Source organism: Amblyomma mixtum, chromosome 7, assembly GCF_055824585.1.
Source record: "Amblyomma mixtum isolate Tamu chromosome 7, ASM5582458v1, whole genome shotgun sequence".
In the NCBI taxonomy this organism is placed as follows: Eukaryota; Metazoa; Arthropoda; class Arachnida; order Ixodida; family Ixodidae; genus Amblyomma; species Amblyomma mixtum.
Window position 1 is genome coordinate 35117155 of NC_143018.1, and position 27770 is coordinate 35144924.

The 27770-nt window shown below is 47.2% G+C and overlaps 2 protein-coding genes across 2 annotated transcripts; one reads left to right on the top strand and one right to left on the bottom strand.

Moving 5' to 3' along the window:
- Positions 1-3280: 3280 nt before the first annotated feature.
- On the bottom strand, positions 3281-8839 carry LOC149335633 (cytochrome c oxidase subunit 6C-like). The gene is made up of 4 exons (XM_089553851.1): positions 8757-8839; positions 7297-7465; positions 6788-6856; positions 3281-3357 (listed from the first exon to the last, which is right to left on the bottom strand). The coding sequence occupies exons 2-3, from the start codon at positions 7449-7451 to the stop codon at positions 6790-6792; spliced, it is 222 nt and encodes a 73-aa protein (XP_089409977.1). The 5' UTR covers positions 7452-7465; positions 8757-8839; the 3' UTR covers positions 3281-3357; positions 6788-6789.
- Positions 8840-10508: 1669 nt separating this feature from the next.
- On the top strand, positions 10509-16471 carry LOC149335634 (uncharacterized). Its single transcript, XM_089553984.1, has 5 exons — positions 10509-10540; positions 12055-12068; positions 12176-12235; positions 13351-13786; positions 16237-16471. The coding sequence occupies exons 1-5, from the start codon at positions 10509-10511 to the stop codon at positions 16469-16471; spliced, it is 777 nt and encodes a 258-aa protein (XP_089410110.1).
- The last annotated feature ends 11299 nt before the right edge of the window (positions 16472-27770 follow it).

The following is a 27770-nucleotide window of genomic DNA, read 5'->3' on the forward strand; positions in this document are numbered from 1 at the left end:
GGGTGAATTTGCGTGGCCGTCATTCTTCTTAACTTTGGCTTGTTAGCTTTCTGCGGTCAGCTGGAGAAAATGTGAGTTGCGCAATTTTGAAGCCTAGTGAAAGCGAAAATGCAACTGTGGGGAGCTGATAACACTGGGTGATAGCACCTACCAGGCAAGAGCAGCGAAAGCAGAGGGCGCTCAGCATTGAACACTTGCTTCTCTGGCTACCTTCCCCTTCCCAACCTCCTCTCCTTTTCCTGCCTATTTTATATGGAACTCGTCCTCCTGTTTGTTCTTACCTTCCTTTGCTATTTGTTGTTGTTGCATCATGTTTTTTCACAATTTTTTTTTTTTTGTCAGAATCTTGTAACTGCCTTGTGAATATATTTGTACATTTGCTGCAACATCTCTGTATAGAAGAAAAAAAAAAGAACCACAGACACTATGCCTGCAGAATTGTAATGAAGAAAAAACTTTTTATGGTTTGTTGTGAGTTTTCATACCGGTATTAAAAACTGTCACTTGAACACATTGCGTCAAGCCGTGGTAATTTCCCCCTCCACCCTCTTGCATCCGCTATGTATCGAGGCTGCTGTGAATGTAGGATATATGGTCTCTGGAGAGCCGACTCCATGTAAAGGTTAGTAGTCTTGCAAACTGCTTTCGAAGCAGCGTGTTTTGCAGCCCCAGAAGTGGCAATAAACCATAAGAGAGTGAGATTGGGTTACCTGTAAATGATTTTGTGTGAGAAAACTTGCTGAGGAATAGGAGCAACAAAATGTTCTTGGGGGGGGGGGGGCACTGACTAGTCTCGCTGTGTTTTCTCTAAAACTTGATTGAAGGTCCCTGGCCCCAATTCTTATTGCGATCTGATATTGGTTTCTAGAGGTAATGGAGGGTCTGAACAGCGATGGGACAAGATTAAAAAAAGGTGTCGTGGTGTGATGTCTGAGGGCAATATGCGCAATGCTGTACGTATAACCTAGAAGTATCGCCTTTGGCGTATTAAAAAAGTAAATTCTGTGGAACTGTGCAGTGAAGGAACCTTGGAAGTGATGTCAAGAATGGTATTTTCAGGTTTTGTTGTGTTGTGTGGATAGCAATGCCATCTCCGTACATCTAGAAAATATGTCGTGCTATCGTAATTTTTATACTGCGCCATTTTTGGCTTCCAGTGCCCAGATGCTGTGTTCTCTGGCGTCAGTCTTATTTGCAGTAAAAATGATAACTAGAGATCTGATTTTAGGCAAATGCCTACTTTCTACAACGCTTCATAGGCGCACCATTTTTACATATGAGCATGAATTAGCTGTTCACAATATGTTTAATACTCTTTTTATAGTGCCTATAAATGCCTACATTGGGTGTCAGTGCCTATAAATGCCTATTTCCGACGTCGGTGCCTAAAAATGCCCTATTTTACAGAATAGGGGCCTGAAATACGCTGTGGTTTTGCTTTCAGATTCTGTTTGCTTTCGAATCCATTTCGGTTCTGAGTAGAACACACACATGGCAACATTAGATGACCTCGTCAGTTGGCTGTGGTGAACACCACCTACGCCGGCTGTGTACACAATACCAACCACGTCAGTCGAAAATATCGCAGCAACCTTTTTCCTATTTTCTGCCATTTTATCGTGGCAGCTTGTTGATGACTGGCTGTTAAAGTGGTAGTTGACCAGATGGCACCACATTTTGGAAAGTATACGGAGTAAGTTATAGGTTCGTCCAAATAATTCCCATTGGTTCCAATTGAAACCAACTGTAAAATGTTCCATAAACCTGCTGGAAACAGTTTACCAGATTAAAATTTCCACCTGGGTAACCTGCCTTATTTTCGTTCCTTATGCCCCAGCCGCATGCCATCTTCATCAAATGGCATTTGGCGGTAATCTTGGTGGAGCAGGCCACACTAGACAGCTGGAAGTCGTGCGTGCATACGAAAACGCATTCGTACACTCAGGCCATAGAGCAAATGACTCAAACAAAAAAACGGCTTCTAATGTTCGCACCTTGCTTAAGGTCCCAAATAATTCCTGCTGTGTTTTTGTTTTATTTTACGGCAGATATTGGGCGCTGAAGTTCGGAACTGTGGGCACTTTTGATAAAGTTTATAGTGCCTATTTTTCTCCGTTAGGTGCCTAAAGTGCTATTTTAGCCGCCTATTTATGGCGCCTAAAACGTGTTTTTTAGTGCCTAAAAATCCGGCCTCTAATGATAACTTTCAAGTAAAATATAACGCCCCTATGTTTGCCTTCCGTTGGAATCCATTTTGTTGCCCTGAGCGACCATCGGTTATCTGCTTTCTGCATCACTTGCCGTTTCCATTTCCTCTTCACGATTAAAGGTAGGATGTCATTACATAGTGTTTATTCCTTAGCCCGCTCTGCTCTCTTCCTGCCACTTGGCCATTACTCGAGTCATTTTCCTTTCCACAGCTCGCAGCGCTGTCAATTTAATTTCAAGCCTTTTCATTAACTTTCAGGTTTCCGGCCCTCGGTGACAAAGCAATGCGACTAGCTCAAGGTCTTCTTGTGCTCTGTATTCTTGGCACATTGGATTCTTAAACTTGTCAGTTTTAAAACATTGAATGAAGCGGTCTCCATCCTCTACAGGGTCATTGGTATCGATGTATTTAAGCAAATGTCTCGTCCACCTTAGCGCCAGCCATGTAGTGGCGCCCTCTAGATTCCCGAAACTGCACTAGACTCGCACTTCGGGCATACCTGCAGACAGCCTAATGTGCAACTTCTGGCCTTGCTGCTACTCCCATAACAAAGTGCCAAGTGAAGTGTTATCTGGTAATTCCAATGAAATATTCCTACCCCCTCGCAATCTTGCTCTGCCCCCTGGGGCTATCAACATCAATGTAGAAGGTTAGAAGAAGCAATGAAATGTGATGGATGCATTACCACATCTAATGTTCCAGATCACCCGTGAAGCCATAAAGGTCTATTCCAACCACTGCAGCATGGGTTCTATCGTTGAATAAACCTCTGAAACAATGCAGCAAATGCCCCTCAAAAAAGGACCCCAAACCAATGGTGCTGAGCTAGTGCCATGGCATCGCTGGCAATCGCCTTGCACATGCTAGCACAGCATCGCATGTGGCACAATAACCAATAGGTTGACTCCATTGGCTAGGGGGCTTCCTTCAAAGGAGTTTACGATTTCTCCCGCGTATTATTCGACTGCAGCTACTACTACATTGCAGACTGAATATGTAGGTAGTAGTTAAAAACTCTCAGCATGCATGGTAAACCCGAGACGATACAAAATCTAGTGACACCAGCAGAAGTCCGGCAAGAACATGGATTTATTATCTACACCGCCCCGTGGCCCCAGCAGGAATTAACGACAGCAGCTGCGGGAACCCTGCAAATGAAAACAAAACAACGATGCAATCACTCCACTGGCAGGCTTCTTTCATAGTGCCAAGGTTTCAGTTAAGTCATTTTCTGCACTGGTCGATGGGTGGCACATGTTAAAGTTGTTTTTTTTCTGTTACAGTGCAGGCTGCTCATGATTTCATTCTACAAGGTTATTTATGGCAATCTGCACATGACCCTTTTCTCCTTGGAGTATCACAGCTGGATACTACTAAACCTTTGGTTTACTAATATATATATATATATATATATATATATACCGGGTGTCCCAGCTAAATGTAACCAAACTTTTAAAAAAGGCGAAGTGTCCTAGTCCAGTGAAACCACCTCAGGGTTGTTCATAGTCGCGTGGCCTAGTCCTGAGTATTTTTTCGCTCTTCAAAGTTAATTAGTTAAGTTTAATTAGCTGACTTTTTAATTATTAACTTGAGGAAGAAAGTGTCAATCCAAAAGTTTTAGACCACCTCGAAAAACCGCTAGTAGTGCGGTTTCCGTCAAGTTACGATTTACGTAGCTTCATTTATTGGCCTTAAAAGAAAGTTGTCACGTGACCAGCTGCTCGCTCACTTCTCTGCCCCAATGTGCACCCAAAGTCTCATCGAGGAGAGGACTTCAGAAAAAATGGATTTTATTGTTTAAGGCGCGTCTTGGGACGTTGAAGTGGCACAGTTGTCATGTGAAAGCTTTTTCTTATTGTGCGGGTTATGGTTAAAGGCCGGTAAAAAAATTACTTTACGTAAATATTACTTTGCTGCAAATGTCTCAGTAAGCTGTTTCTCAAAGCGATCTACAACTTTTCCATTGACACTTTGTTCCACAAGTCAATAATTAAAAAGTTTGTTAATTAAGCTTAACTGATTAGTCAACCTTGAAGAACGAAAAAAATACTGCAGACTAGGTCACGCAACTCTAAACAACCCTCATTTGGTTTGAGACGGCTAGGACACCCCGTGTTTTTTAAAAGCTTGGTTACATTTAGCTGGGACACCTGGTATATATATATATGTTGCAAAAGCATGAAGTACTTGACTGCTTAAAGGAGTAAGCGAAGTATATACTTTGTTAAAGGAAACATTCACTTGACTCGACGTTTCGATCAGAAGACCGATCGAATATATATATATAGCACCATATATATATATATAGCACCATATATATATATATAAGGGGGTGAGATCGGATGGATCCAGTAGAATATAAACGTAATTCGGTTGACACACGGTAGAAAAACAACGTTATTCTAACGTTTCGACCAGGGTCTGGCCTTCGTCAGAGTGACCAATGAAGGCCAGACCCTGGTCAAAACGTTAGAATAAAGTTGTTGTTTTTCTACCGTGTGTCAACCGAATTACGTTTATATATATATATATGCCTTCAGCATTTTGCCTCCATTGAAAAGCGACTGCCACAGCCAGGATTGAACCCATGTCTTTCAGGTGAGCAGCCGAGCACCATAACACTGAGCCATTGTGGCGGCTATTAGTAAACTTTTTGCGTTTATATCCTGTCACTGATTGCGGACGCGAGTAGACAGGGGAAAATATCTTTTGCTTTCAACTGAAACTGACCTATGTGAGCATGATGAAAAACCATAACTGGAAAATTGCAGTAATAGAATGTCAAAAGGCTGCTATAACTACTGAATAGACATCATCTAGCATGTTTTTACACTAAGCCAGTAGAGTCCTAAGAACAATGAAACACCAAGTGAAAGACAGAAAGATAGTGGCATGAAGAATCTGTTCAGTAGGATAGATCTCCGCAGAAGTGAGTTGCTCTTTCCGCTCTTGGATTGACGCATCAAATAAACCAGACTGCCTCCAGCCAAGTCAAGCCCATATGAAACACTGATTGAAACAATGGAGCCATGGCCATGAAGATACTATGACAAAGTAGGTAAAGTAGCCAGCAAGCACAATGGGAACTGCGGGGGAAAAAAAAAAAGACATCTAAAGTGTAAGCTCAAAGTGATGGTGTCATAACTTGGAGGTCAAGCCCAGCATGTGGAGTGCAACATTACAATAAAACTACCCTTCAGGCCGTTTTGGGCGCCTCTCTAAACAATTTATATGAAGCCAATGAGGTCATGGTGATTTACAAGATATGCAGTCGTGATTTGCTCAAGCACCACAGCTATCAGGTGGTCTGTACTCATCACTGTGGAGACAAGTTGTAAAGGAACTTGCCTGGATGAAAAATGAAAAATTGCAGTGGGCACTTAAGGTCCTTACATGTTGCAAATGCCTTTGACACAAAGGCCTTTACTGTAAAGGTCTTCAACCTAAAGACCTTTATCATTGCTGTTGTCAATAATTACCCTCATCATTATTTAACAGCCACCTTCGGGTGGGGTGGCGCATCGCTTCACCGCAGCACCACTATGCCAGTAGGGGTTCTAGGACTTCCCATGATCTATGAATCCATGAAAGAAAGGGAGTACACCCGACCAAATTTTTAACTAGCTCGGGTGTTGCATCACTAAATGCACCTTGTAAAAGGTTCTTTTCGGCTACATTGCTGGCATATTCATGCGGTACTTTGATGCGTGAGATGGCATTTTGTGGTTCCTTTTTGCTCATATAATGTTTGAGTAGAGTACTTGCGTGTTTAGAACAAAGTTATCAGAAATATTCATCGTTCGCATCTACGAAGAGCCAAAACAAGCGGCATTTGCAGCAATGTTCTGGTGGTGCATTTGCGCTTACTCTGGGTAAACGACTTGTCTGCCATGAAAGGAGTGGTAGTTCACCCAGAGAAGGAGCCCATATGGACCAGAACCACTGCTGCATATGCCGCTTGTTTTGGCTCTTCGCAGATGTGCATGATGAATATTTCCGATAACTTTGATCTAAGCGCGCAAGTACTCCACTGAAACATTGTATGAACAAAAAGGAACCACGAAATGCCATCTCACACGTCAAATTACAGCATGAATATGCCAGTGGTGTAGCCGAAAAGAACCTTTTACAAGGCTCATTTAACTATGCAACACCCGAGCCAGTTGGCTCGGTGTACTCTTTTGGCTGGGTGTACTCTGAGTAAAATAAAGGAGTACTGTGGCAGGGCCACCTGCATTTTTTTGTGTGTGACACGGACAGCCGGACGGACGCCAGCTTTTCCTGAGGAAAAGACTTCTAATACTATCACAATAAGGCCGAACACCTGGCAGTTTGTTATGTTAAACGAATTTCAACAGTACGCTGACATGGAAGCACAAGAATGTGAAGGCATCTAGTCAAAACCAGTAGGCACAGCACCCGGTAATGGGTCTCCAATGAGTGAACTCCGCCTCATTGTATACACCACATTCAAGACTACAACCTAATTTACAGTCTCAATTATGGCACGTGTATCTGAAAGGTGGGGGGGGGGGGGGGGGGGGGATAGAGAAGCAGTAGATAAGTGCACCAACTTACCATTACTGCGCAGGTTTCAGAACTCCAGCCTTGACCATTTTCTGATACTCGGCCTCAGGATCATAGTTCCTGCAAACACAAGTGACAATGCTGCATTTCTTGAAATGTTCACACAGTACGAAACAGAATCTGCAAAGCAGCACAGTGGCTTACACTGGATGAAAGATGATAGTACGATGTGCAATATGGGGTTTAATGTCATCAGCTCTTAAAACCGGCACAGCGTTTTGAAACTCGTCAAAAAGACAGGCAAAAATGCTGAAGAGATGTGCTAAGAGTTATCCTAGTCTGTTGTACATGGGCTCAGGTTGTTTCACACAAAACATGCTCACAAACACATCAGCAGGCCGCACTTGTATTTGCCATTCCCCTTCTGAGCTGTTACTACGTTCCTGGGCTACGGTATGCATTCGGCACTGGAGAAGAGCGTTCTTGCTCACGACTTCTTGTCTTTGTAATGTTTGAATATGCCGCTTGATGCCCGCAAACAGAAAAAAAAGGCTGAATACTTGTAGAAGTCTGCGTAGCGCTGCTTTCGGGGGTTGGCGTAAAGGAATCGCCATGCCGCTCCTCCAATGACGCCCAGGGTCAAGCAGATGGCGATGTGCTTCCGCAGGTGGCTCTTCAGAAGCCCATGGAACTGTGGTCGTGCCACTTGAGACATGGCGCCAGGTGCTCCTGAAAAAAAAAAAAAATGGATACGTAAATAAACATGCAATGCCCCGAAGTGCAACTGGTGCATAAACACATTCCCTGACCGGCCATAGATGTCCCTGTATTCTGTTAAAGCTGTCCTTTACGTTCACCGCTTCTTTCTCTTTATTTTTCCAAGCTCAGCTGGATAACGTGGTTAACCCCTGTTTACTGCCTAAAATTTAAACGGTTTTTGGGAACGGAAATGGCGCAGTATCTGTCCCACATATCTTGGTGGACGCCGGAACCGCGCCGTAAGGGAAGGGATAAAGGAGGGACTGAAAGAAAGGAAGGAAGAGATGCCGTAGTGGAGGGCTCCTGGAATAATTTTGACCACCTGGGGTTCCTTAACGTGCACTGACATCGCACAGCACACGGGCGCCTTTAGCGTTTCGCGTCCATCGAAACGCTGCCGCCGCGGTCGGGTTTGACACCGGGTACTCCAGCTCAGTAGCCGAGCGCACTAACCAGTGAGCGTATGCGGCCATTTCATGTGAACAGTGCACGGTTTTGAAGAGAAAGGTGGTCGTTATTATTATACAGGTGGGCTCTGCAATGCGATTGCTTCTCTACATTAAAAAAGAATGAAAATCGACGGGCAGGTAGAATGACCTCTTCGCGCTCCGTTACTTTTACAGCTACCAAAGTGGAAACAAGGTGTTTATATAACTACGTCTGGCGTTTGCAGCTTTCGTCGCAGGCTCGACATTCACTGAAGTAGGGGGCGGCGGCGGCTAGAGTTAAAATCGCTCACGTGCTAAGCTTGGCGCATGTTGCTGCAGCTGAAGTAACGTGAAATCTGAAATCTGCAGGCACGATAAACAGGGGTGGTGGAGTCGTGACTACGTGAAAATCGTCGCGATAACTCAAATGAGACAAATGCGACAGTAGAGACCGTGCCTTGCAGGTTACGGTAGATGCTGCCCTTTGGAGTACGTGCGGATTGAGAGAGCGATCGGAAACGGACAGCAAATCAATGTCCACCACTAACTCTTCTACAGCGATTCACTAGTGCTTCAACCTCCATAGTGAACGCAGCTCCCATTCTCAATTCATGCATGATACCTGTGACAACAATTTACTTTTTACTAACGGCTAGCCGTTTCACTAACGAAAGCAAGCTCAACAAACCGATTATTGACCTTCAAAGAGTCACCCCCCAAGGATCTGCCTGGTGGTGTTTTAAGCTAAACGAAGCCTAGACCAGCAAGTGTAATACAAGAAAAAACTTCGGGCAGCCAGGCTACCATGCAGTAAACGCGGCGAAAAAAATTACCTTAGAAGATCACTTCCTAAACGCGATGGGGGCCGGCGGGACGACGCAAGTGCTCCTGCAAATGGCTTCCCACCATGGACATCTGGATCGCAGATTTGTATACGTTATTTTCAACTTTGAACCAATTATAAGTTGTTTATAAAGTTATTTTATTTAAAAAAACGTTCATTATATTAAATTAGAAACGTACGAGCATCATGCATTTTTTTTTATGCGGGCCTACAATGAGGTCAAAGTTGGAGAAAGGCGCCACATTCAAAAAGGACTCTGAAGCAGAACAAACACTGCGGCCATATCATGGCCGCATCTTTACAACCCAAGCTGTAAACACTGTGGCCAACGTGCCACCTACGATCGCATCCTGTGGGACTGCAAAATAGAGCCACCTCCGGGTGATCTAGTCACAGCTCCTTCTGTCGAGCGGTGGGAGACCGTGCTGGCTAGCTCTGACCCCAGAACGCAAGTTTTGGTGGTGGAGTGGGCTGACAAAGTCGTCGAGGACTATGTACTCTCGACCACTTAACGCGACCTCTTACCAAGCTCTTTTCGGCGAATAAAATGTTTTACAATCAAAACACTGCGGCCAACGAGCCAACTACGATCACATCCTATAGGACTACAGAATAGAGCCACCTCCGGGTGATTTAGTATTGCTCCTTCTCTCGAGCGGTGGGAGACCGTGCTAGCTAGCTCTGACCCCAGAACGCAAGTTCTGGCGGTGGAGTGGGCTGACAAAGTCGTCGAGGGCTATGTACTCTCGACCACTTAACGCGACCTCTTAGCACCAAGCTCTTTCTGACGAATAAAACGTTTTACAATCAATTACTAAGCGAAAATGCACGGTAGAAACGACGGCTACATTAATCAGTCCTTTGCGCTAAGCAGGATACTCCATGCCACACCTTATCTCAAATTTGCGAAAGCAGAAAAGGACAAATTATGTAACATGATACGGCAGGCCTATAAAGCCGCTTTAGGACTCTTACTAAATGAGGTTAGGAATACACAACACCCACGAAGAACTGAAAGAAGCTCATTTAAGGGCTCAAACGGCTAGATTGGAGAATTCCAGAGCTGGCAGGAGTATTCTTACCGGGTTTGGAAATAGCTTTCAACCTACGAATAAATACTTTCCCCGCAACTTTAGGGCAGCTTTACTAATCAAACAACTTAACCTGCAATGTTGTAGTATTTCCCTATAAGTGTTGAGACTTTCGTGGTCCTCTAACTCCTAAGGGCCCGGCACACAAGGTCTCGGGCGGAGACGTACATGTGCTTCATTATTCTCGCGGAGATATCTATCGGTAAGCGTCCATGTTATAGATACCGCTCCGTCCTTTCGTTTTTGCCCTAATATCTTTTTCCGACTCCTCTGAGCTTTCGCTGTATGGCAACGCTCGTTCGGATTAAAAAAGCCATGCGGCTTAATTTTTAAAGTCCAGTGAACACCATTTGTGAAAGAAAAGAAGTGCTACACTTCTCGGTCTCACTTCCGTAAAAGAGAAGAATGACGCTTGGCGAAGACGACGTCACGTCACGTGCGGCGAGACGTGCACGGGCCTCGCCCCCGTGTGTACTGCACGAGCACGCTCTTCGAAACGTGGCTTGTTCGAGCGCGAGCACTACTTCCAGGTGGCAGCTGGAGTTTCCATCATTCGAATCTTTCCTACTCAGGGGTTCTTCTAGTCTCGTAACCTGTTCAAGGAGGTCGCTCGCCCGAAGGTAAGACCTCGTCTTCGCAGCAGCTCCGTCATGGCCACGACGACGGAGGAGGACCCTGTTCAGTGAGGCTACCACGCCAAGTGTACTCGTTCAACGATCGGACCCGAGAAGTGTTCGCCTGGCCAGTTCTTCAGCGGGACAGTAGTGAGTCTTGCACAGCTCTTATCCGCTATGCACCCTGGCCAATCCCCCGCCGTGGGTATGTGCTATTCAGCCTGAGGACATCATCATCATCTTGGGACACGATGCGCGGAATGACTCGAACTGCCTCTCGCAATGCCTCCTGCTTCCCGTTTATAGTTTTTGCTTCGCACCTGCTATGCACTTAAGCATCGTGTTCATCTGGACAGTTCGACGTTTGGCTCTTATGGAACTGCGAACAGTTGAACCCTTAAATGGATATGATTGCAGCAACTCAGTTTTGTGCACACTTGTGCAGATAACGCAGTGACCAGTGTTTCTTTTTTTTTCATTTTTGTTTATTTATGAGTAGCCGCGGTGTCATGTCGTAACGTGTTGAAAGTAACGCGTTTTTGCGGTGAAGTTGCATTCGCGCGGCTCTAGGTGGAGAAGGAACCCATTGTATGCAAAGGCACGTGAGGCGACGCCGGGGCCGCGCGTGGGGGTTCCCAGATTCTGACGGCCGAGCTCGGCTAAGTGGCCATTCACGAACCTATGAGAGGAATAGGCTGGTGAAAAGGGATGCGGCACTTGCAAAAATAATTCCTCGCTTTGAGGCGGCGCCCTGTCAAGACCCCCCGTGTCCTTTGACATATCTCCCCCGTCAACCTCAGTTCTTGCTCCACAAATACCACACGGCGTGTACCGACGACGTGTCGCTACTCATAACGAGTGACGTCGCCCTCGCGGGTTGTGAAACATTTGATATATACAGACTGTGCAGTAACTGTAGCCAGTATATATGAGAACTGTTTCTTGGACTCCAAGCAATGGTATCGCCTCGAGCTTCGTCCCCTTTGTCTTGCCGCCTGGGCGTCTTCTGCGCGGTCGGCCAGGTTTGCTTGCCGCTTGGGGCGCTGTCGTCAGTGGCGCCAATAACAGACTGAAACTACGGAAGTTTTCTATGTTAGGGGAAACGCCACGTGTTGGACACTGTCGTCAACGCAGTTGTTACAGTGTGTGTCTAGAAATTGTTTCCGCAGCGTCAAGGTAGCTTGTGTTTGGTGGAGTGACTTTTGTGCAGAGATATCCTCTTGGTTGATCAGTTACTGCATTTGTAGAAACTTGGATTTGATGACAAGTGTTGGTAGAGATGGCCGGTTCGGCTTGTCCGAACCGACAGACGCAAGATTTCACGGTACCTCGGTTGTTTGGGACGTATCGGGGTTCCGAGCTTGGCGAGCTAACCTGTCTCGGCATCTGCATACTAATTCTACGCATATATTGCCTGTTACCTCGTTTGCATGGTATGGCAAAGTGCATCTTTTTTTGGTAGTTATATCGTCTGCTAGTTTTTTGCAGAAGCGTTTTGTGATTTTAATAGAGCTAATGATAACGAAACTGAAATTTTATTGTGTATGGTCACACTTTAACGGTTGCTTCTTTGGTTTTGCAGGTGGCGTAAATGTGGTACAGCCTTCAAGAATTGTGCACTTATGAACAACGAGCAATATTATGACGAGGCTTGCTTTTCTGAGTTATTGTGAGTGAGCTGATATTTTGTTTCTGCCTTACAGGTGACCCCGACGACGGTGAACTTTCTGAAGTGCAGAAAATTCTCAAGGACATTTTACCAAGTTGGTGCCGCAACCGCAGTGGGGGTCTGCGAAGATTCCAGCTTCGTATGGTCGCCATGGACTGCAACAGCTAATCGCGCCGCGATATCATACATGGCTGTGTATCAGATATGCTATGCGTACAGTGACATATTCGGCCTTGCTATCTAAGCGTTCTAAGGGCGCGGTTGTGTGTGCTGCACCTTTGGTAACGTTTGTCGTGAATGGTGCTTCGCTGCTGTTCTCATCGCCTGCATGTTTTCACCTTCTGTGCTTCTGTTTGTTTTCTTCACAAGTTTTACGCATGCATTTCGAACGCTTTTTACAAGCCAGCTTCAAATACTTCGTTTGATTAACGTCTTGAAAATTTCCCTTTCTCTGTGCTTGGTCTGCATGAGCCCAATATATTATTTTCTCATTAACCGCTGCTGACTTTATGCTCTATCACATGCTGGTTCTCGCTAAGAAAATGGCTTCAAAACAAATTCGCTTAAAGACTTTGGAGATATCATATGCCAAGGGTGAATTTTAGAGCGATATTCCTAATTGCTGGTCTTGAGGGCTTTGCATTACAACCCCCATGTTTATGTGCAACTCATTGGGTATTCCTTTAAGGCAGCGTGCATGAGAGGACACAACCTTAGGACGAGCTAAGGGAGCAAGCAACTGGTATTTGACAGATGACTGCCAGATCCCGCAACAGTGTCCATGTGATTCATTCTTGTACGTTGAAAATGTACTTGTTAACACTGCGGGACCACTGTGACTGTCTTGACGTCTTCTCTTTGTTAATACGTCGCTCACGAGAACGGGTACTGTAAACGTAATCACGTGACCTCATCTTCACATGCTCATGGCAGAAACTTGGCCGAGTGTATGCGAAGCGGCTTCTCTGAACAGGCCGTCATCCTTGTATCGGGGTCAAGATTTAAATATCTGCCAGCTCGCCTGTAACTTGCGAACCTAGCCTCGGATTCGTGGTTTGTTAATTTCTCAGTCGGAAAATTGTAGCGGGTCGGGGGTCCGAGCCCGGAACCGCCAGTGTCACGATGCAGGTCCTGATCCACCGCGCATGCGCATAGCTTGAGCCTAGAGTACTGCGCTTGCGCATTCTGGCAGTGCCATCTAGTGACCAGGATCGCACACTGCCCTGAATCCCTCGTTTTTATGCGCTGTCGCAGTACCAGAGAACAACCACCCGGATCACGAGAGTTTATTTGGTCCCGGCGACAGCCGCTTCGGCCATTACCTGAAACCCGGTGCGGTGAAAACGGAAGATGGTGACCCAGTGGACGGCGCCGATGGTGGCGAGTGGCCCCAGTGCCAGCTGTGCGGCGACGTGTTCGCGCACCTGCAGGACCTGTCGGAGCACCGGGCCTCGGTTCACGGCGAGCGGCCCTTCGGCTGCACTCAGTGCCCGGCCAAGTTCGCCAACAAGACGCTCCTCAACAAGCATGTGCGCAGGCACGCGGGCGAGAGGCCCCACCCGTGCCACGTGTGCCAGCGCCGGTTCACCCAGAAGACGCACCTGGTGGAGCACATGCGGATCCACACCGGCGAGAGGCCGTTCAGGTGGGCCAACGCCCTGTCGGAAATCCAACTATAAAATATGGTGGCAAAACTGGTGGCGATAGTATAGACCGTTTACAGCGCGCAGTTCTTCCGTTTGAGACCAGATGGCGCCACACGTGCGCTCGGAACACGGCGCCATTACTGGCCTCGTAAGTCGCCGGCGTGTACGTTTTAACGCAGCAGTGGAAATTTCGCGGGTGGTTGTCGAATGTGTTCTTTCTACGATGTTAAAAGGTAGAGGAAACACGCGCTGTGTTGTGGATTGCAGGAATTGCGACAGAGAGTTAAAGGTGCGGGATGTGGCCGTTTGCAAGCTTCACGGAACCGAACTGGACAAGTAGGTAAAGCCAATGTTCGCGCCCATTCGACACGCACCCTTTCCGAACTGGCGAACGCAACAAACACGTTCGCCAGCGCTAGATAGCTAATAAAAAAAGGTTTCTATCTTGGAAAATCTGCGCGGGTAAGTGCACAACACAGCCGCATGAAGAAGCTGTTCCGCCACCGAAACCATGACGGCGTGCTTTCAGTTGTTGTGCATTGTCCTGAGTCCCCATTGATCGTAAGTGATGGTGTGTGGTCATTAGTAAAAGGAGCGCCCGAAGCCGAATTAGGAACGAAAAAAAAAAAGTCGACTTGCGCTCCTACATGCTGCTGCTGTTCATTGTGCACCGCACTGCCGTGCGAGCCGACAACGCTTACCGTCAGTCCGTGTATTACACGCCGTCTTGGTGCTTCTGTTCAATTTCGCTCCAAGTAGCGCGGTTTCCGTGGACCGTATTCGGATTACAGCATTTGGTTTACGGCTGCTGTGCTTGGCGGTTGTCACTTTCTCGCGGTCCATGCGCGACAGTCACTAAAAGTGGCTTCGCACGCTCAGAGAGAAGCTGATTACATCCAAACAGACCACGGGCATTTCCATGTCCGCATATCGAGCGTCGAGCGTACCAAATTTTTTTATGTGAGGCTGACGTTATTGTGAAATTCGCCTAGCATGAACGCGTTGCCATGCACGCGCTATAAAATTATATCGCGGAATCCTTCGAAATGATTGCACGCCAGCTTGTGACTGCTGCTTGATGCATGGTACAGCTACCATGATAGTCAACCTTTGTGTGTCTATTTATTTTTGTCGCTTTTCTATGTTTAACCAACCAGTAGGAAATATTTCAGGTTTCCTAAGCACCGTTAACAGGTTGTAAACAAATGCATACGATGTGCATGTGAGCGTTTTACAGCAGTGTCTGCATACAGGTACACAATAGGACAACGACCTGTAAGGCCGCAGGAACATTCAACATTGCCGTTTTATATAATCACAATAAAAAAACATTAAGCAGAGTTTTCAGCGCATGCAAAGACAAGCATTCAGGCGATCTGTCCGTTGGCTCGAAGAGGCGGAGAGCTCAGCGGCTCTACGCGACATGAAGTCCTATCGCGTTTTCAAGCCTGAAGTGATCAAATTAGGGTTCTGAAATGTCCTTCCAAGCTTTGGCCAAACCATAGTGTCGTCTTTCCTCTCCTCTAAAACCGTATCAGCCGAAACGCTGCCTGTCGGAACCGAACCGTCAGACGCAGCAGCCGTCGCGACGAGGCGCGCGCCGAGCGGTCAGGAGGCGAGTAATGGCGGCGTGATCACGTGATCAAAGATGGCAGCCCCCATGATACGGCGCTGTAAATCGTCTATACAAAACGAGGTGGTCACGGAGGCAAAGACGGTCGCATATGGTCGCACCATGCTCGCACATGTTCCCACTGGGTGCGCCTGTACAGCCTTTGTCAAAAGTTTAGAGCCCAGGGGGTTTGCTTCTAAGCACTATCGTGGTGCTCCTGTAGTACTAATGGAAGTCCTACGCATCGGAGGGAGCAGGACCAAAAATCATCTTACATTCAAGAGATCTGGGACGCTGAAGACGCATTACGAGCAAAGCAATGTGGCCCAGAAGCAGACCCCCTGGGCTCTAAACTTTTGACAAAGGCTGTACGTATAGATAAAACCCGACACTGAAAATAATTGATTTGTCAAGATATGAGATTTCACACGTATGGATAACAGATGGGGTGCTGACGCATGAGTCGCGGTTCTTGTGGATGAGATATGCTTCCTTCAATTCCCTTGTCAATTTATCTTTGTGTTGGTATAAGACCGAAGCTTCGTTGTGCAAGGGGAGTTGCGGCGACAAATTTTGATGGTGCAGTGCCAAGTTTGAGGACGGATCTTTACCGAAGGAATTGTTATGTTCTTGTAGCTGTACGTCCAGGCATCTACTTGGCATCGCTCATACCCATGGTTGCTACGCACCCGGACTGGCATCAGTATTTCGCACTACTCTAGCTATCGTTGAAATTCGCATTAAGGTAAACCTCCGGTGAATAAATAGATGTCGAGCGAAGCGATTCTTTATCTACCTGCTCGCGCATTTCGGTCAACCGCTTCAAACTGCCCGCAGGTGCGACGAGTGCCAGGCGACGTTCGTCCAGAAGACTCACCTGGTGGGCCACATGCGGACGCACACGGGTGAAAAGCCGTTCCGCTGCCCCAGCTGCCCCAAGGCGTACGCCTCCAGAAGCACGCTCAACAGGCACCGCTTCGTCGCCCACTTCGTCCACGACGAAGAGGAGGCGGAGCAAGACGAAGAGGGCCGACCGCCAGTTTCCGCCGACGACGGCTTCCGGGATTCATAACCCTGCAGAGGGAGGATACTTCTGAGGCACGTACGCACTTTCTTGGTTCTGCAAAAGCGCGCAAAAAAGGACTGCACGGCATTGCCTGGAAACTGAATGCATTTCCATAAACTGCGTTATGTGAATGTGTATGGCTTATGTGCACGTGCATGACTGCACATGCACATGAACCAGAGCGTCAGCGACGGCAAAAGGCGCCCCCGTGCTGTGCGATGTCAGCGCACGTCCTCTACTATACGTCCCTCTACTATGCGGCATCGCTTGTAGCCCATATGCCGCTTCGGGGCGTCGAATCCTCACAAATTACAGCTCAGAAAGCAGAGGCAAGAAAATGAAAGAACTCACAGAACAGCGTCAGATCATTTACATACACGACTAGGTGGTCGAAATTTCCGGAGCCCTTCACTACGGCGTCTCTCATAGCCTGAGTCGCTTTGGGAACCAAACCAACCATTTAGATACATCTAGATACCTTTGTATATCGGTGGCTGACGAGCTAAACTACAGCTATCGGGGAAAGCGTGGCACGGTTCTGCGAATTATTTTACTTTATTTTAATGACACAGTATTAGAAGTCTCATTGGGAAAAAGAATGTGTCGACGGAAGCTGATTGGCTGGAGGGAAGTGACGTCACTTCCTGTAAACGCATCAGCAGGCTATAGTGCTATCGCATTGCTAACACATAATGTAGTAGTTAGGTGCACTTATGAATTTTGGTCTCTGCTTTTGCTGACTCGCTGACGTACGTTTCCAGTGCGTGGCAATGAAATCAGGTACCATGGCGAGCGCTATTGCGCAGCGTTCTTTAACCTGTTCGTGCATTGGTCCAGGATCAACGTGTTGCATGAAGCATGCAGCGGATTCGTCTCAAGCACCACCTCCTCGTGACCGTGTTCCCCTGTCACGGCTAGTTGAGCCACGCATGGAAGACGGACGGTGATGACTTCCGGGGCGCTATGGCTGCTGCGAACTGTCATACTCTGCACACTGTGTGACTACCACTTAAAACTTGTGTGTGAAGAGACGTGCATGTCATGTTTCTGTGCAAGGTCGACGTCGTTCACAAGGAACCTCACGAGGTCGTTACAGTGTTTGCCGCGATCGCTCGCCACATGACTGCTCGTCTCGGTGTCCCTGGAAGATGTTTTCGCGTTTTCAGTTCTGACTGTAGCAATTATTTTTTTATTTCGTACTTTTGTCTTTCGTACTTTGTTCTTTCCGCCCTGATGGTTTGAAGTTCGATATGGGTCTATATCGGTGTCGTCTTGTTAATATTTGTTCCTTATAGCTTAAACATGTGTTAAATCATGTACAATGAGCTATCGTTTCCTATGTTTATGTCGCTGAGTTTCAATTTATTCTGACGCCAGTGTCTCATATACACCAGGTGTCTCGGCTGAAAGATTTCAGAAGTTACTGAATGCCTTTGGCGGATAAAACGAACTGAGTGCTCTTGAGGTTCGCATGGCCTAGTGGACCGTATTTTTTTGCGTTCTCGAACCTAATTAGTCAGTGAAGATCAGTTCGCTAACTTATAAAATATCGGTGTCAGGAATTAAGTGTTAATGCGGAAGATGCAGATTTTGAAAAACATCCGGCAGAAACGTTTTCACCAAGGTATTAGTCACGTAAACTAGCATTTTTTTACTGCTTTAAAAGAGAGCTCGCAAAGTATAAACGCTTTCACGTAACAGCGGTGCTTCTTCACCGTCCTAAAACTCGGCTAAGGAAACGAATTCGCCTTTCTCTGAAGCTCATGTTGCCGAGGGAGCTTTGCGTGTGCACTGGGCGAGAGATAAGAACCAACAGCTGTCACGTGCTTTCTGTTTAAGTCCGGTAAATAAAGATGCTTTTAAATGGCACGATGATAATATTTCAACCAGCTGTTTCTCAAGACGACCTACAACTTTTGCGTTTACGCTATATTCCCAAAGTCAATATTTAAAAAGTTAGCTAATTACCAATTACTAATTAGTTTAAAGGAATCATATTCTTAGCGGTAAGAAACAGACACAACACCAAGAGACACACACACAGGACACCCGCTAGACTTCAACTATCTTTACTGGACACTTGTACGACATAAATATGTATCACTGAGCACACGCAGGTGCCTCGTCATCCGCATCAGGTCTGACTACGCCCTCCCCTCTCCTGCAAGGCATACGGTTGCGTAGATAAACAATCTCTTTTTCTGCCAACGCCAGGGAGGGAGTGCTTACACTGTCTGTTTCTTACCGCTAAGAATGTGATTCCTTCAAGCCGTTACCAACTAGCCCAACTTAATGTTTTTGTTACGTCCTTTATTGCTGGTGGCAGGGTACAGACTGGCGGGAAAGCCGCCAACACGTGACACATGGTAGCTCAGGGTTGCTTGGCCCTAAAGATTGTCCCGCTATAACACTCCTCCCCCCTACGTCACGAAGTCCTTCAGATACGCAGGGCGGCTGCGTTGGCGCTGTGGTCGCTGGACTTGAAGGGAAGCACTCGCTTCACGGTCCTCACCACAGGAAGCAGATTCGGTACTGGGCGCTGCAGCCTCCTCCAGTCTTTCTCCTTGGTCCCGTCTTCCAGGGTCCTCTAGGCTTGAAGGAATGCCAAGCCCGGAACACCCTGCCGGGGAAGCAACCAGCGGTTCCTCCTCTTCACACATCCCAGAAGCGAAACTGTCCAATGCGTAGCTGGCAGAACGACTTCTGAGTTGGTCAACATGACGTCTCCATCGACGACCGTCCTTGGTGACGACCAAGTACGACACTGGTCCTGTGACAGCATCCACAATGCCCGGCAACCACTTGGGCCCATAGAGATAGTTGCGCACAACACTCGATCCCCCACATCAAACAGTCGCACTGCCTGGCTACGGCGCTGCATCACCTGCTCTTGTTTCTGCTGCACACTGGACTGCAGGTCAGGATGCAGACGCTCTAACACAGTTGAAAGTTTCCTGCCCATTAGCAATTCGGCCGGGCTCTTGCCTGTTGTAGCATGAGGCAGGATATGCTGGGTCATTAAAAACCTAGCCAGACGTGTGTCGATATCGCCTCCAACCATTCGCTTGAGTACTCCCTTGGTTTCGCGCACCATGCGTTCTGCTTGACCATTCGAAGAAGGGTGATATGGGGCAACGGTCACATGTCGGATTTGATTCCGGCACATGAAGTCTCTGAACTCCTCCGAACAAAAGGCAGTGCCATTATCAGAAACAACAGTTTCTGGAATGCCATGGGTAGCAAAAAGGAAACGAAGCTTCGCACAAACTGTAGCTGTCGACATGGAATTCATCCGGCACACTTCCAACCACTTTGAGTGAGAGTCCACCACAATGAGGAAAACTTTGCCTTGGAAGGGCCCAGCAAAATCGATGTGTAGTCTTGTCCAAGGACGCTTGGTGAATTCCCAAGGGTGAATCTTTGCAGCTGCTGGCGCAGACCTGGATTCCTGACAACGTGCACAGTCTCTCACCTTCTGCTCAACATCTCTGTCGATTCCTGGCCACCACACGGCTCCTCTGGCAAGCCCCTTCATCTTGACAATTCCTGGATGAGCTGTGTGAAGAATGTCCATGACATACGGTCGAGCTGGCTCTGGAATGACCACACGACTGCCCCACAGCAAACAACCTTGGTACACCGACAGTTCATGCTTGCGGCTCACAAACGCTGCAAACTCTTCTGGCAGCTTACCCTCTGGCCACCCATGCTGCACCCAATTGCAGACTCTAGCCAACAGCTTATCCCTTGACGTGAATCTTGCCACCTTCCTAGAGTTCCATGCTACTTCCGGCGCCATTTCCAGCATCCCTACTTCCCCAAGACGCTGCTCCTCTTCCTCTGCCCTACTGGCTCTCAGTGGTAAACGACTGAATGCATCAGCATTGGAAAGCTTCTCCGCTGGTCGATACTCAATTTCATAGTCATAAGCCGATAACATGAGGGTCCAACGCAGCATCCGTGGTGATAGCACCTGGGGAATGGGCTTGGCATGGTGCAACAGTCCTAAGAGGGGTTTGTGGTCTGTCACAATTTTGAAATGTCTCCCATATAGAAACTGATGATACTTCTTTATGCCAAAGCCGATGGCGAGCGCTTCTCGGTCTGTCTGGGCATAATTCCGTTCTGCCGCACTCATAGTTCTCGACGCATATGCAACCGGTCTCTCGCTGCCATCTTCGCACACATGACTCAACACAGCACCCAGTCCGTACGGGGATGCGTCACAGGCCAGCACTAGGGGTTTGTTGACATCATAGTGCACCAGAACATGTGATGACTGTAGCAGATCTTTCGCCTGGCGAAATGCTTCCGCCTCAGCTTCCATCCAACGCCACTCGCGACCCTTGTCCAACAGCCGGTACAGTGGCTCCAAGGCATGAGCTGCTCCTTTAAGAAACTTGTTGTAAAAGTTCAGAGCTCCTAAAAAGGCTTGAAGTTCCTTTTTGCATGTCGGCTCTGGGGCCTTGTGAATAGCACGCACCTTGTCTTCTGTCGGCTGCACACCTGCAGAGTTCACACGGAATCCCAAGTAACACACTTCCTCAACACCAAATTGACATTTGTCAAACTTTAGTCGCAGACCGTCTTCATGAATTCTTTTGAGCACTTCTTGTAAACGAGCATTGTGCTGCACCTCATCCTTTCCACCGATCAAGATGTCATCCAAGAACACAAGAACACCATCAATTCCATGCAACAGTTCTTCCATGTACCTCTGAAAGATAGCCACTGCCACTGCCACGCCAAATTGAAGACGGGTTACGCGGAACAGTCCCCGATGTGTTGTAACCGTCAACAAGTCAGCTGTTTCTTCATCAACAGTCTTCTGTTGATACGCCTGTCCGAGGTCTAGCCTTGAAAACTTCGAGCAACCTGCCAGCCTGGCAAACAGCTGCTCCGGTGTCGGCAGGGGATACGTCTCCCACTGCACTACACGATTGACTGTGCTCTTGTAGTCCCCACAGATCCTTATCGATCCATCTTTTTTGACAACTGGAACGACAGGTGTTGCCCACTTCGAGTGCCGCACAGGCTGGAAAATGCCTTGGCTCACCAACTTGTCCAGTGCTTCGTCCACCTTCGGTCTCAATGCAAACGGTACTTGTCGTGGCTTCAGAAATCGCGGTGGAGCTGCCGGGTTCACCTCTATGCGTACAGGAGGCCCTTTACTTGTCCCAAGTCCAGGCTCAAAGACTGAAGAATACTTCTTGAGCAAGGCTGTTGTTCCCCTACTGCCAGTTCGACTCGGCTCGTACACACTGTGAACACCACTCAGACTTATTCCCAAAGACTTGAACCAGTCCCGACCGAGAAGTCCGATACTAGCACCCTTAACCACCACCAATCGCAGGCGATGTTCCTGCCCCTTGAATTCCACCTTCACGGTCAGTTCACCCAACACTCGTAGTTCCTTGTTATTGTAAGCTCGGAGATGAAGAGTACTTGGGCGCAACGCCCTTTTCGATATTCGCAGCTTCTGCATAGTCCGGTCGTTGATGACTGAACACACTGCACCAGAGTCCACCTCCATCTCTAGGGGACTTCCGTTGACGCGCACTTCCACTCTCACGGCTGGCTCTTCACCAGACAGCACGAACACGTCGTAAACGTCCGACGCAGCATTCTTGTGACGGCCTCCACTGGCCCGTTTTTTGTTCTGAGAGTTGGGTTCAGCCGAAGCGCGAGCTGCCGCCTTCCTCCTGCATGCTCTCACTATGTGCCCTCGTTGCTTGCAGAAGTGGCACTGCATATTCATGAATGGGCAACTGCTTGGCGAATGCGCACCCTTGCAGCGGAAACATACGCTTGTGCTTCCAGGCGAACCAGCCTGCTTATGGGTACCCTCCTTGGCTGTCACTGGCGCAGAGACCTTCGCAACACACGGGTCGAAACGCTGCCCGCTCACGCTGCCAACTTCACACGATGCGGCACTGCCGCGAATTTGCTCGGTCTGTCGCTGCGCAGATTCCATTGCAATGGCTTTCTCCCGAGCTGTAGCAAACGTAAGCTCCGGCTCCGCCAGCAACCGACGCTGAAGGGTCTCGCTTCGCACCCCGCACACTAGCCGGTCGCGCAACATGTCATCGAGCGACGCACCGAAATCGCAGTGTTCCGAGAGACGTCGCAATTCTGCGATGTAGTCGGCAATTGACTCACCGGGCTGCTGTTGACGTGTGCCAAACTTGAAACGCTGTACTGTCACCGACGGTCGCGGCGAGAAGTGGTTTGAGAGACGCCTGACGATCTCATCGTAGGCCACGGCCGACGGCGCATCCGGAGAACAAAGGGAGCGAACGATGGCATACGTTGCTGGGCCGCAAACGCTGCAGAGCGTTGCTCGCTTCTTCTCGTTACCGTCGATGTCGTTTGCTTGAAAGAAAAATTCGAGGCGCTCCAAATACAAGGGCCAAGACGTCGCCTCTGTTGGAACGAATTCCCCAATCGTGCCCAGCGCAGTTGCCATTTTTACCTCGTCGCCAATTATATGTTACGTCCTTTATTGCTGGTGGCAGGGTACAGACTGGCGGGAAAGCCGCCAACACGTGACACATGGTAGCTCAGGGTTGCTTGGCCCTAAAGATTGTCCCGCTATAACAGTTTTAATTAGTTTAGTTGACTTTGGAGAACGAAAGCAAATCTGTAGACTAGGCAACACGGCACTCAGCAGCCCTCAGTTTGGTTTCGCTGAGTTCAGACATTGTCTTTTTTTTTTTTAATAATTTGTCACTTTTAGCTGGGAGTCGTGGTATAAACGGCGAAAAGCTGTCGGAAAAATAAAGATGAATGTTAGTGTTCTGTGTTGTCTTTAGCCCTGGAGCTAGTGCCACCGCTCGTGTAAATTTTGGAGACCATGCGCAATTATGAGTAAGCCGAGCATTTGTAGATGAAAGTGCACTGTTTGCTGTGGTTTCGTGTGGGCTCTCGCATGGGTCCTCGGCGTCTTTTTTTATTTAATTCACTCAGAACAACAGAAGTCTGTCACTACGCAACGCGGCGTTACAAAGCCTTGTGAGCAGCTGCGGCGTGCCCTGAAATAGGCTGAGCTGTATCGCTCGCCGCATGGGGTCCTCTCTGCGATATCGGCTGGAAATACACTTCTTTTGTTCACAGATGACCCTGACTAGTCAGAAAAACGCAACCAGTGAAAGCCGGGGCCCTTTGAGGGTAAATATTCATAGGTACGGAAAGAATACAAAGGTTTGTATTCACTGGTTTCTAAAATGCTTCGTGCGCATGTGTGCTTCTCGTCAAAGCAGCTTTGAACTTCCTCCACACTAGTGCACGGGTCTTATTTTAATGCAGGCTGCTCTACGTAAAAATTTCTCGGGCTTATCGAGGGCGTCCAAACTGGACAGAAAGTTTGCAGCATTTTTGTTTTGAGGGTGCAGGCCACGACAGACGGGATGAAGCTTACAGTGCTGTTTCTTTCCCCCGGTGTTTTGCTTGTGATTTGCGCGACCAGAATGTGCATACTGGCGAAGGGCGAACATGACGTGAGTATGGAGTTTAACGCGTCCTCTTCAAGATGAATATAAATTAGACGACTATGTATACCTCTCTGAATATAGACACAGGTTCTATAGCTGTATAAGTTCTTTTACCTCTATTTTTGATATCTCTATTCCTATATCTCCATTTTTATATATCTATCCATTCTTATACACCTATATTTTTGTATACCTCTATTTTATATGTGCACATATGCTCCAATTTTATTATTAGCAGGCAGTTAAGGTATACGAAAAGTCGTGGACTGGAGAAAACTATGATGGAATAAGATGTAGCACACTGTTAACCGCTAGAATCCTTCTTAAATTTTAACGCAGAAAATGGAAGGAGTTAGAGAGGAAGCCTTTATTTCGGCTAGTTACTATTGGCTGCAACACCTCGCTTATAATTTCGTATTTAGAAAAGAGAAATTTTTATGCGAAGGCTGCTCCTACAAAAAGCGTAATGTTTGCAATTTAAGATAAAGAATAAATTCTGCAGGTATTTCTGATGACCTGAGTTGAGTTTGTGATGAATTAATGTTACACCGAGCTTCTGGTTATAACGTGATAGTTCCACTTGCTGAGATCGTAATTAATTTGCCATGTTTATGTTTCAAATTCATTACGCATTCCTGCATAATTTATTTTGCATAGAAACTTAGGTGATGATCTGCGTGATACGAGGTGCACTTATCTTACGGAAATAACGTAATAGCGCTGATCGCTCGCCATATCCTTGGCGTAAGAGCGTGTTATCCTCCTTCAAAATAACCGATCAAGATACTAGTTTGGTTTGTGTGGTGTTTCAAGGTCCCAAAGCGACTCCGGCTACGAGAGACGCCGTAGTTAAGGGCTCCGGAAATATCGACCACCTGGGGTTCTTTAACGTGCACTGACATAGCGCAGCACACGGGGCCTCTAGAATTTCGCCTCCATCGAAATTCAACCGCCGCGGCCGGGATCGAATCCGCGTCTTTCGAGTCAGCAGCCGAGCACCATAACCACTTAGCCACCCCGGCGGCTCTTTCGAATGTTTGGTTTCAGGGCAGAATATTGCATTCCGAAAAAAAAAATGGCTGTGGCTTAGCTAAGTTTAAGCCTGGATATGTCGAAGCGAAAAGCTATCGCTGATTTTCAGCCAACTCCCAAGCTACCACTTCTGGATCGGTGTTTCTGCGCCGTCCGACTGTTGCTTCAACTCCTTCCATGACGAGTGTCTTCGCCTGTTCTATGGGCAAGCGTGCCTTATATACCCCTCCTTTCATATGCGCACTACGCATGGCTGCGGCGAAAGGTCAAACGGTGGCGAGGAGGAGAACAGGCGGCGCACATGCGCGGAAGCGCGCGGCGGCGGCGAAAGGTCAGGCGACGGAGTCAGCGCGCGACGGCTGCGGCAGCGGCGGCCACCTGCGCTCCGCGTGACGTCACTCGGTTTCGCGCATGCGCAGCTGTGGCAAATCTGCAGTGTGGCTCACGCGAAGCGCGGTGTTGAGTCTAATGAAGCTTTTCGCTTCAAAAGGCTGCTAGTATCGAGGGCGTGCCCAGCTTATAAACATTTTCCAGTCGGCATCTGGGTTCGATATTTATTTATTTATTCAAAATACCCCCAAAGGCCCTCATTTGAGGGTATTACATGGGGGGGGGGGAGTAAGTACAAAGCATTGTTGTAAGGTTAAAAATATTGCACTAAAATAAAATAGAAATCACAAAATATTAATCATAAATAGGCATTCACAGAAAGGGTCGCAACAATGCACATAACAGCAAAATTTGAGCATAAATAACAGCACCGCTAGAAAAAGAAAAAGACGACACTGGAAAAGGTGCGCTGAAGTACAAAACAAAAAAAAAATAAATAAAAAGAAGACAAGGCGGAAGAAAAGAACGCTAAAAAAAACTGTTTAGTTGTTGAAACATGAGTGCATAAGATGTTGGAATTTATTTAGATCAGATTCTGTGGCAATTTCTGATGGCAAAGCGTTCCATTCGGTTATTGTGCGTGGTAAAAAAGAATAGGCATAATGGAATGACTGGCAGTTAATGCGTTTAACTTTGTAAGGATGATCGCGACGTGGAAAGATAACTGGCGGTGGCTGAAAGAATTCATCATGAAGGGAAGGATGGTGATAAAGCTTGTGGAAGAGTGATATCATCATCATAATAATAATAATCACCATTATCAGCCTGACTACGCCCACTGCAGACGTCGGCGCGGTGGCGAAGGCGGGGAGCACGAGAAACAGGTCCTATCGCTTCTTAGGCTGATGGCGGAATCGCCGCACTTTATAAATTAGGTGTATTATTATTTTTTTGCATGAACAACAAACCAAGAAAAAGTACACATAAAGTTTTGAAGGCTTTTAGAAAACATTGGTTTTGACGGTAGCCATAGCAAATGTTTTTGCGTATTTTCCAGAAGGCGAAGAAATCGGCAAAAAATTTTCTAATAGCAACGTACATAAATAATATAAAATTTAAATTCTAAACACTAAAAAGTGCTTTTTGCGGCTATCCACAGCGGATAGTTTTAATAAAGATACGTAAGATAATGCGTTGTGTAAGGCGATTCAGAGGAAATCATTTACTGAAGCTTGATGAGAACGTTTTTTTTTTGTTTCAAGCGAGAAAATAATTTTTTAGGTTGCGTATGTACACCTTACCCACTAACGCAATGCACGCTGCCTGAAGCAGCAAGGTCACATAGAGTTGCCCCTGCTGTGCCGCAAGGCAACAGTGTGCTGGACTTGGGTGCTGCAAGCGAACTGCTGTATTAAGGTGCATAGTTGCGAAAAAAATAAATAAAGCGGGCGCATAGTCGCCAGGAGCATCGCACTTCGCTTGGTAACTGGAGATGGGGACCGAAGGTCTCTGCACTGTTGGTTCTCGTCCGGCTTTTTTCTGTACTACCGCCAAACGCAGCGTGAGGGCGACACATTGGACGGGTTTTCCTCCACGTATACAGTTTTCGTTCGTTATTTCAATGTCCGAACTTTCCTACCAGCTGTAAGCGCTCTTTGCGGTTAAGTTGCAAGAAGAGCTCGTCGTTTTCGGTCGCTACTTCCGCCCTAAGCGTGTACGAGTGGTTTTCTAGTACTGTTTGCGACGTCATCGCTCTGTCACGCGAAGCATCGCTCCTTTTATCAGGAATGAGCTTCAGTTGCTGTTTGCTGCTGTGGAATTGTTCCACTCGGTATATTAAAAAAACAAGAACAAACAAAAACGGTTACCTGCTGCTGAGAGAGCGGACTTTAAGGAATGTGATACGACTATCAAGTACTCAAAATGTTAAAAAACCCTACATGTTGCCCTTTAGGCTCAGGTAAGTGGCGTCTACACTGCAGTGTGCCTAGAGCATCAAAACTATGCGCTGCTGGCCTAAAAGACAAACTTTTATCCGCGACACTGCAGACGCTGGCAAAACTGCATGTATAATCGAAGTGCCATGGGTCTATGTACAGCCTATAGACTCTAAAAAAATTGTAAGGGGAAATCAGGGGCTGCTTATGACACGCATCTGAAGGGAGCCAGTAATCACTGAAACCTAACATAGGAGAACTTTTTTAAAATCTTGGGTGTTGATCAATGAAAAATTAGTAGCCTAATAATTTTGGGACTGAATAGCAATTAATTAGAAACTAGAAGAAAAGACAACCACCTGCCGCCTAGTACGTGTTCGTTCTTCGTTCGCCCTGTTCACCCTTGTGGCTTGTATCATCGACCTCTGTACGTCGCGTACGGTGCTCCACCAACTGAGTTACGTCGGCGGCAGTCCAACTTCCTACATTCGAGCGTATTTGCGTTGCGTATAACAA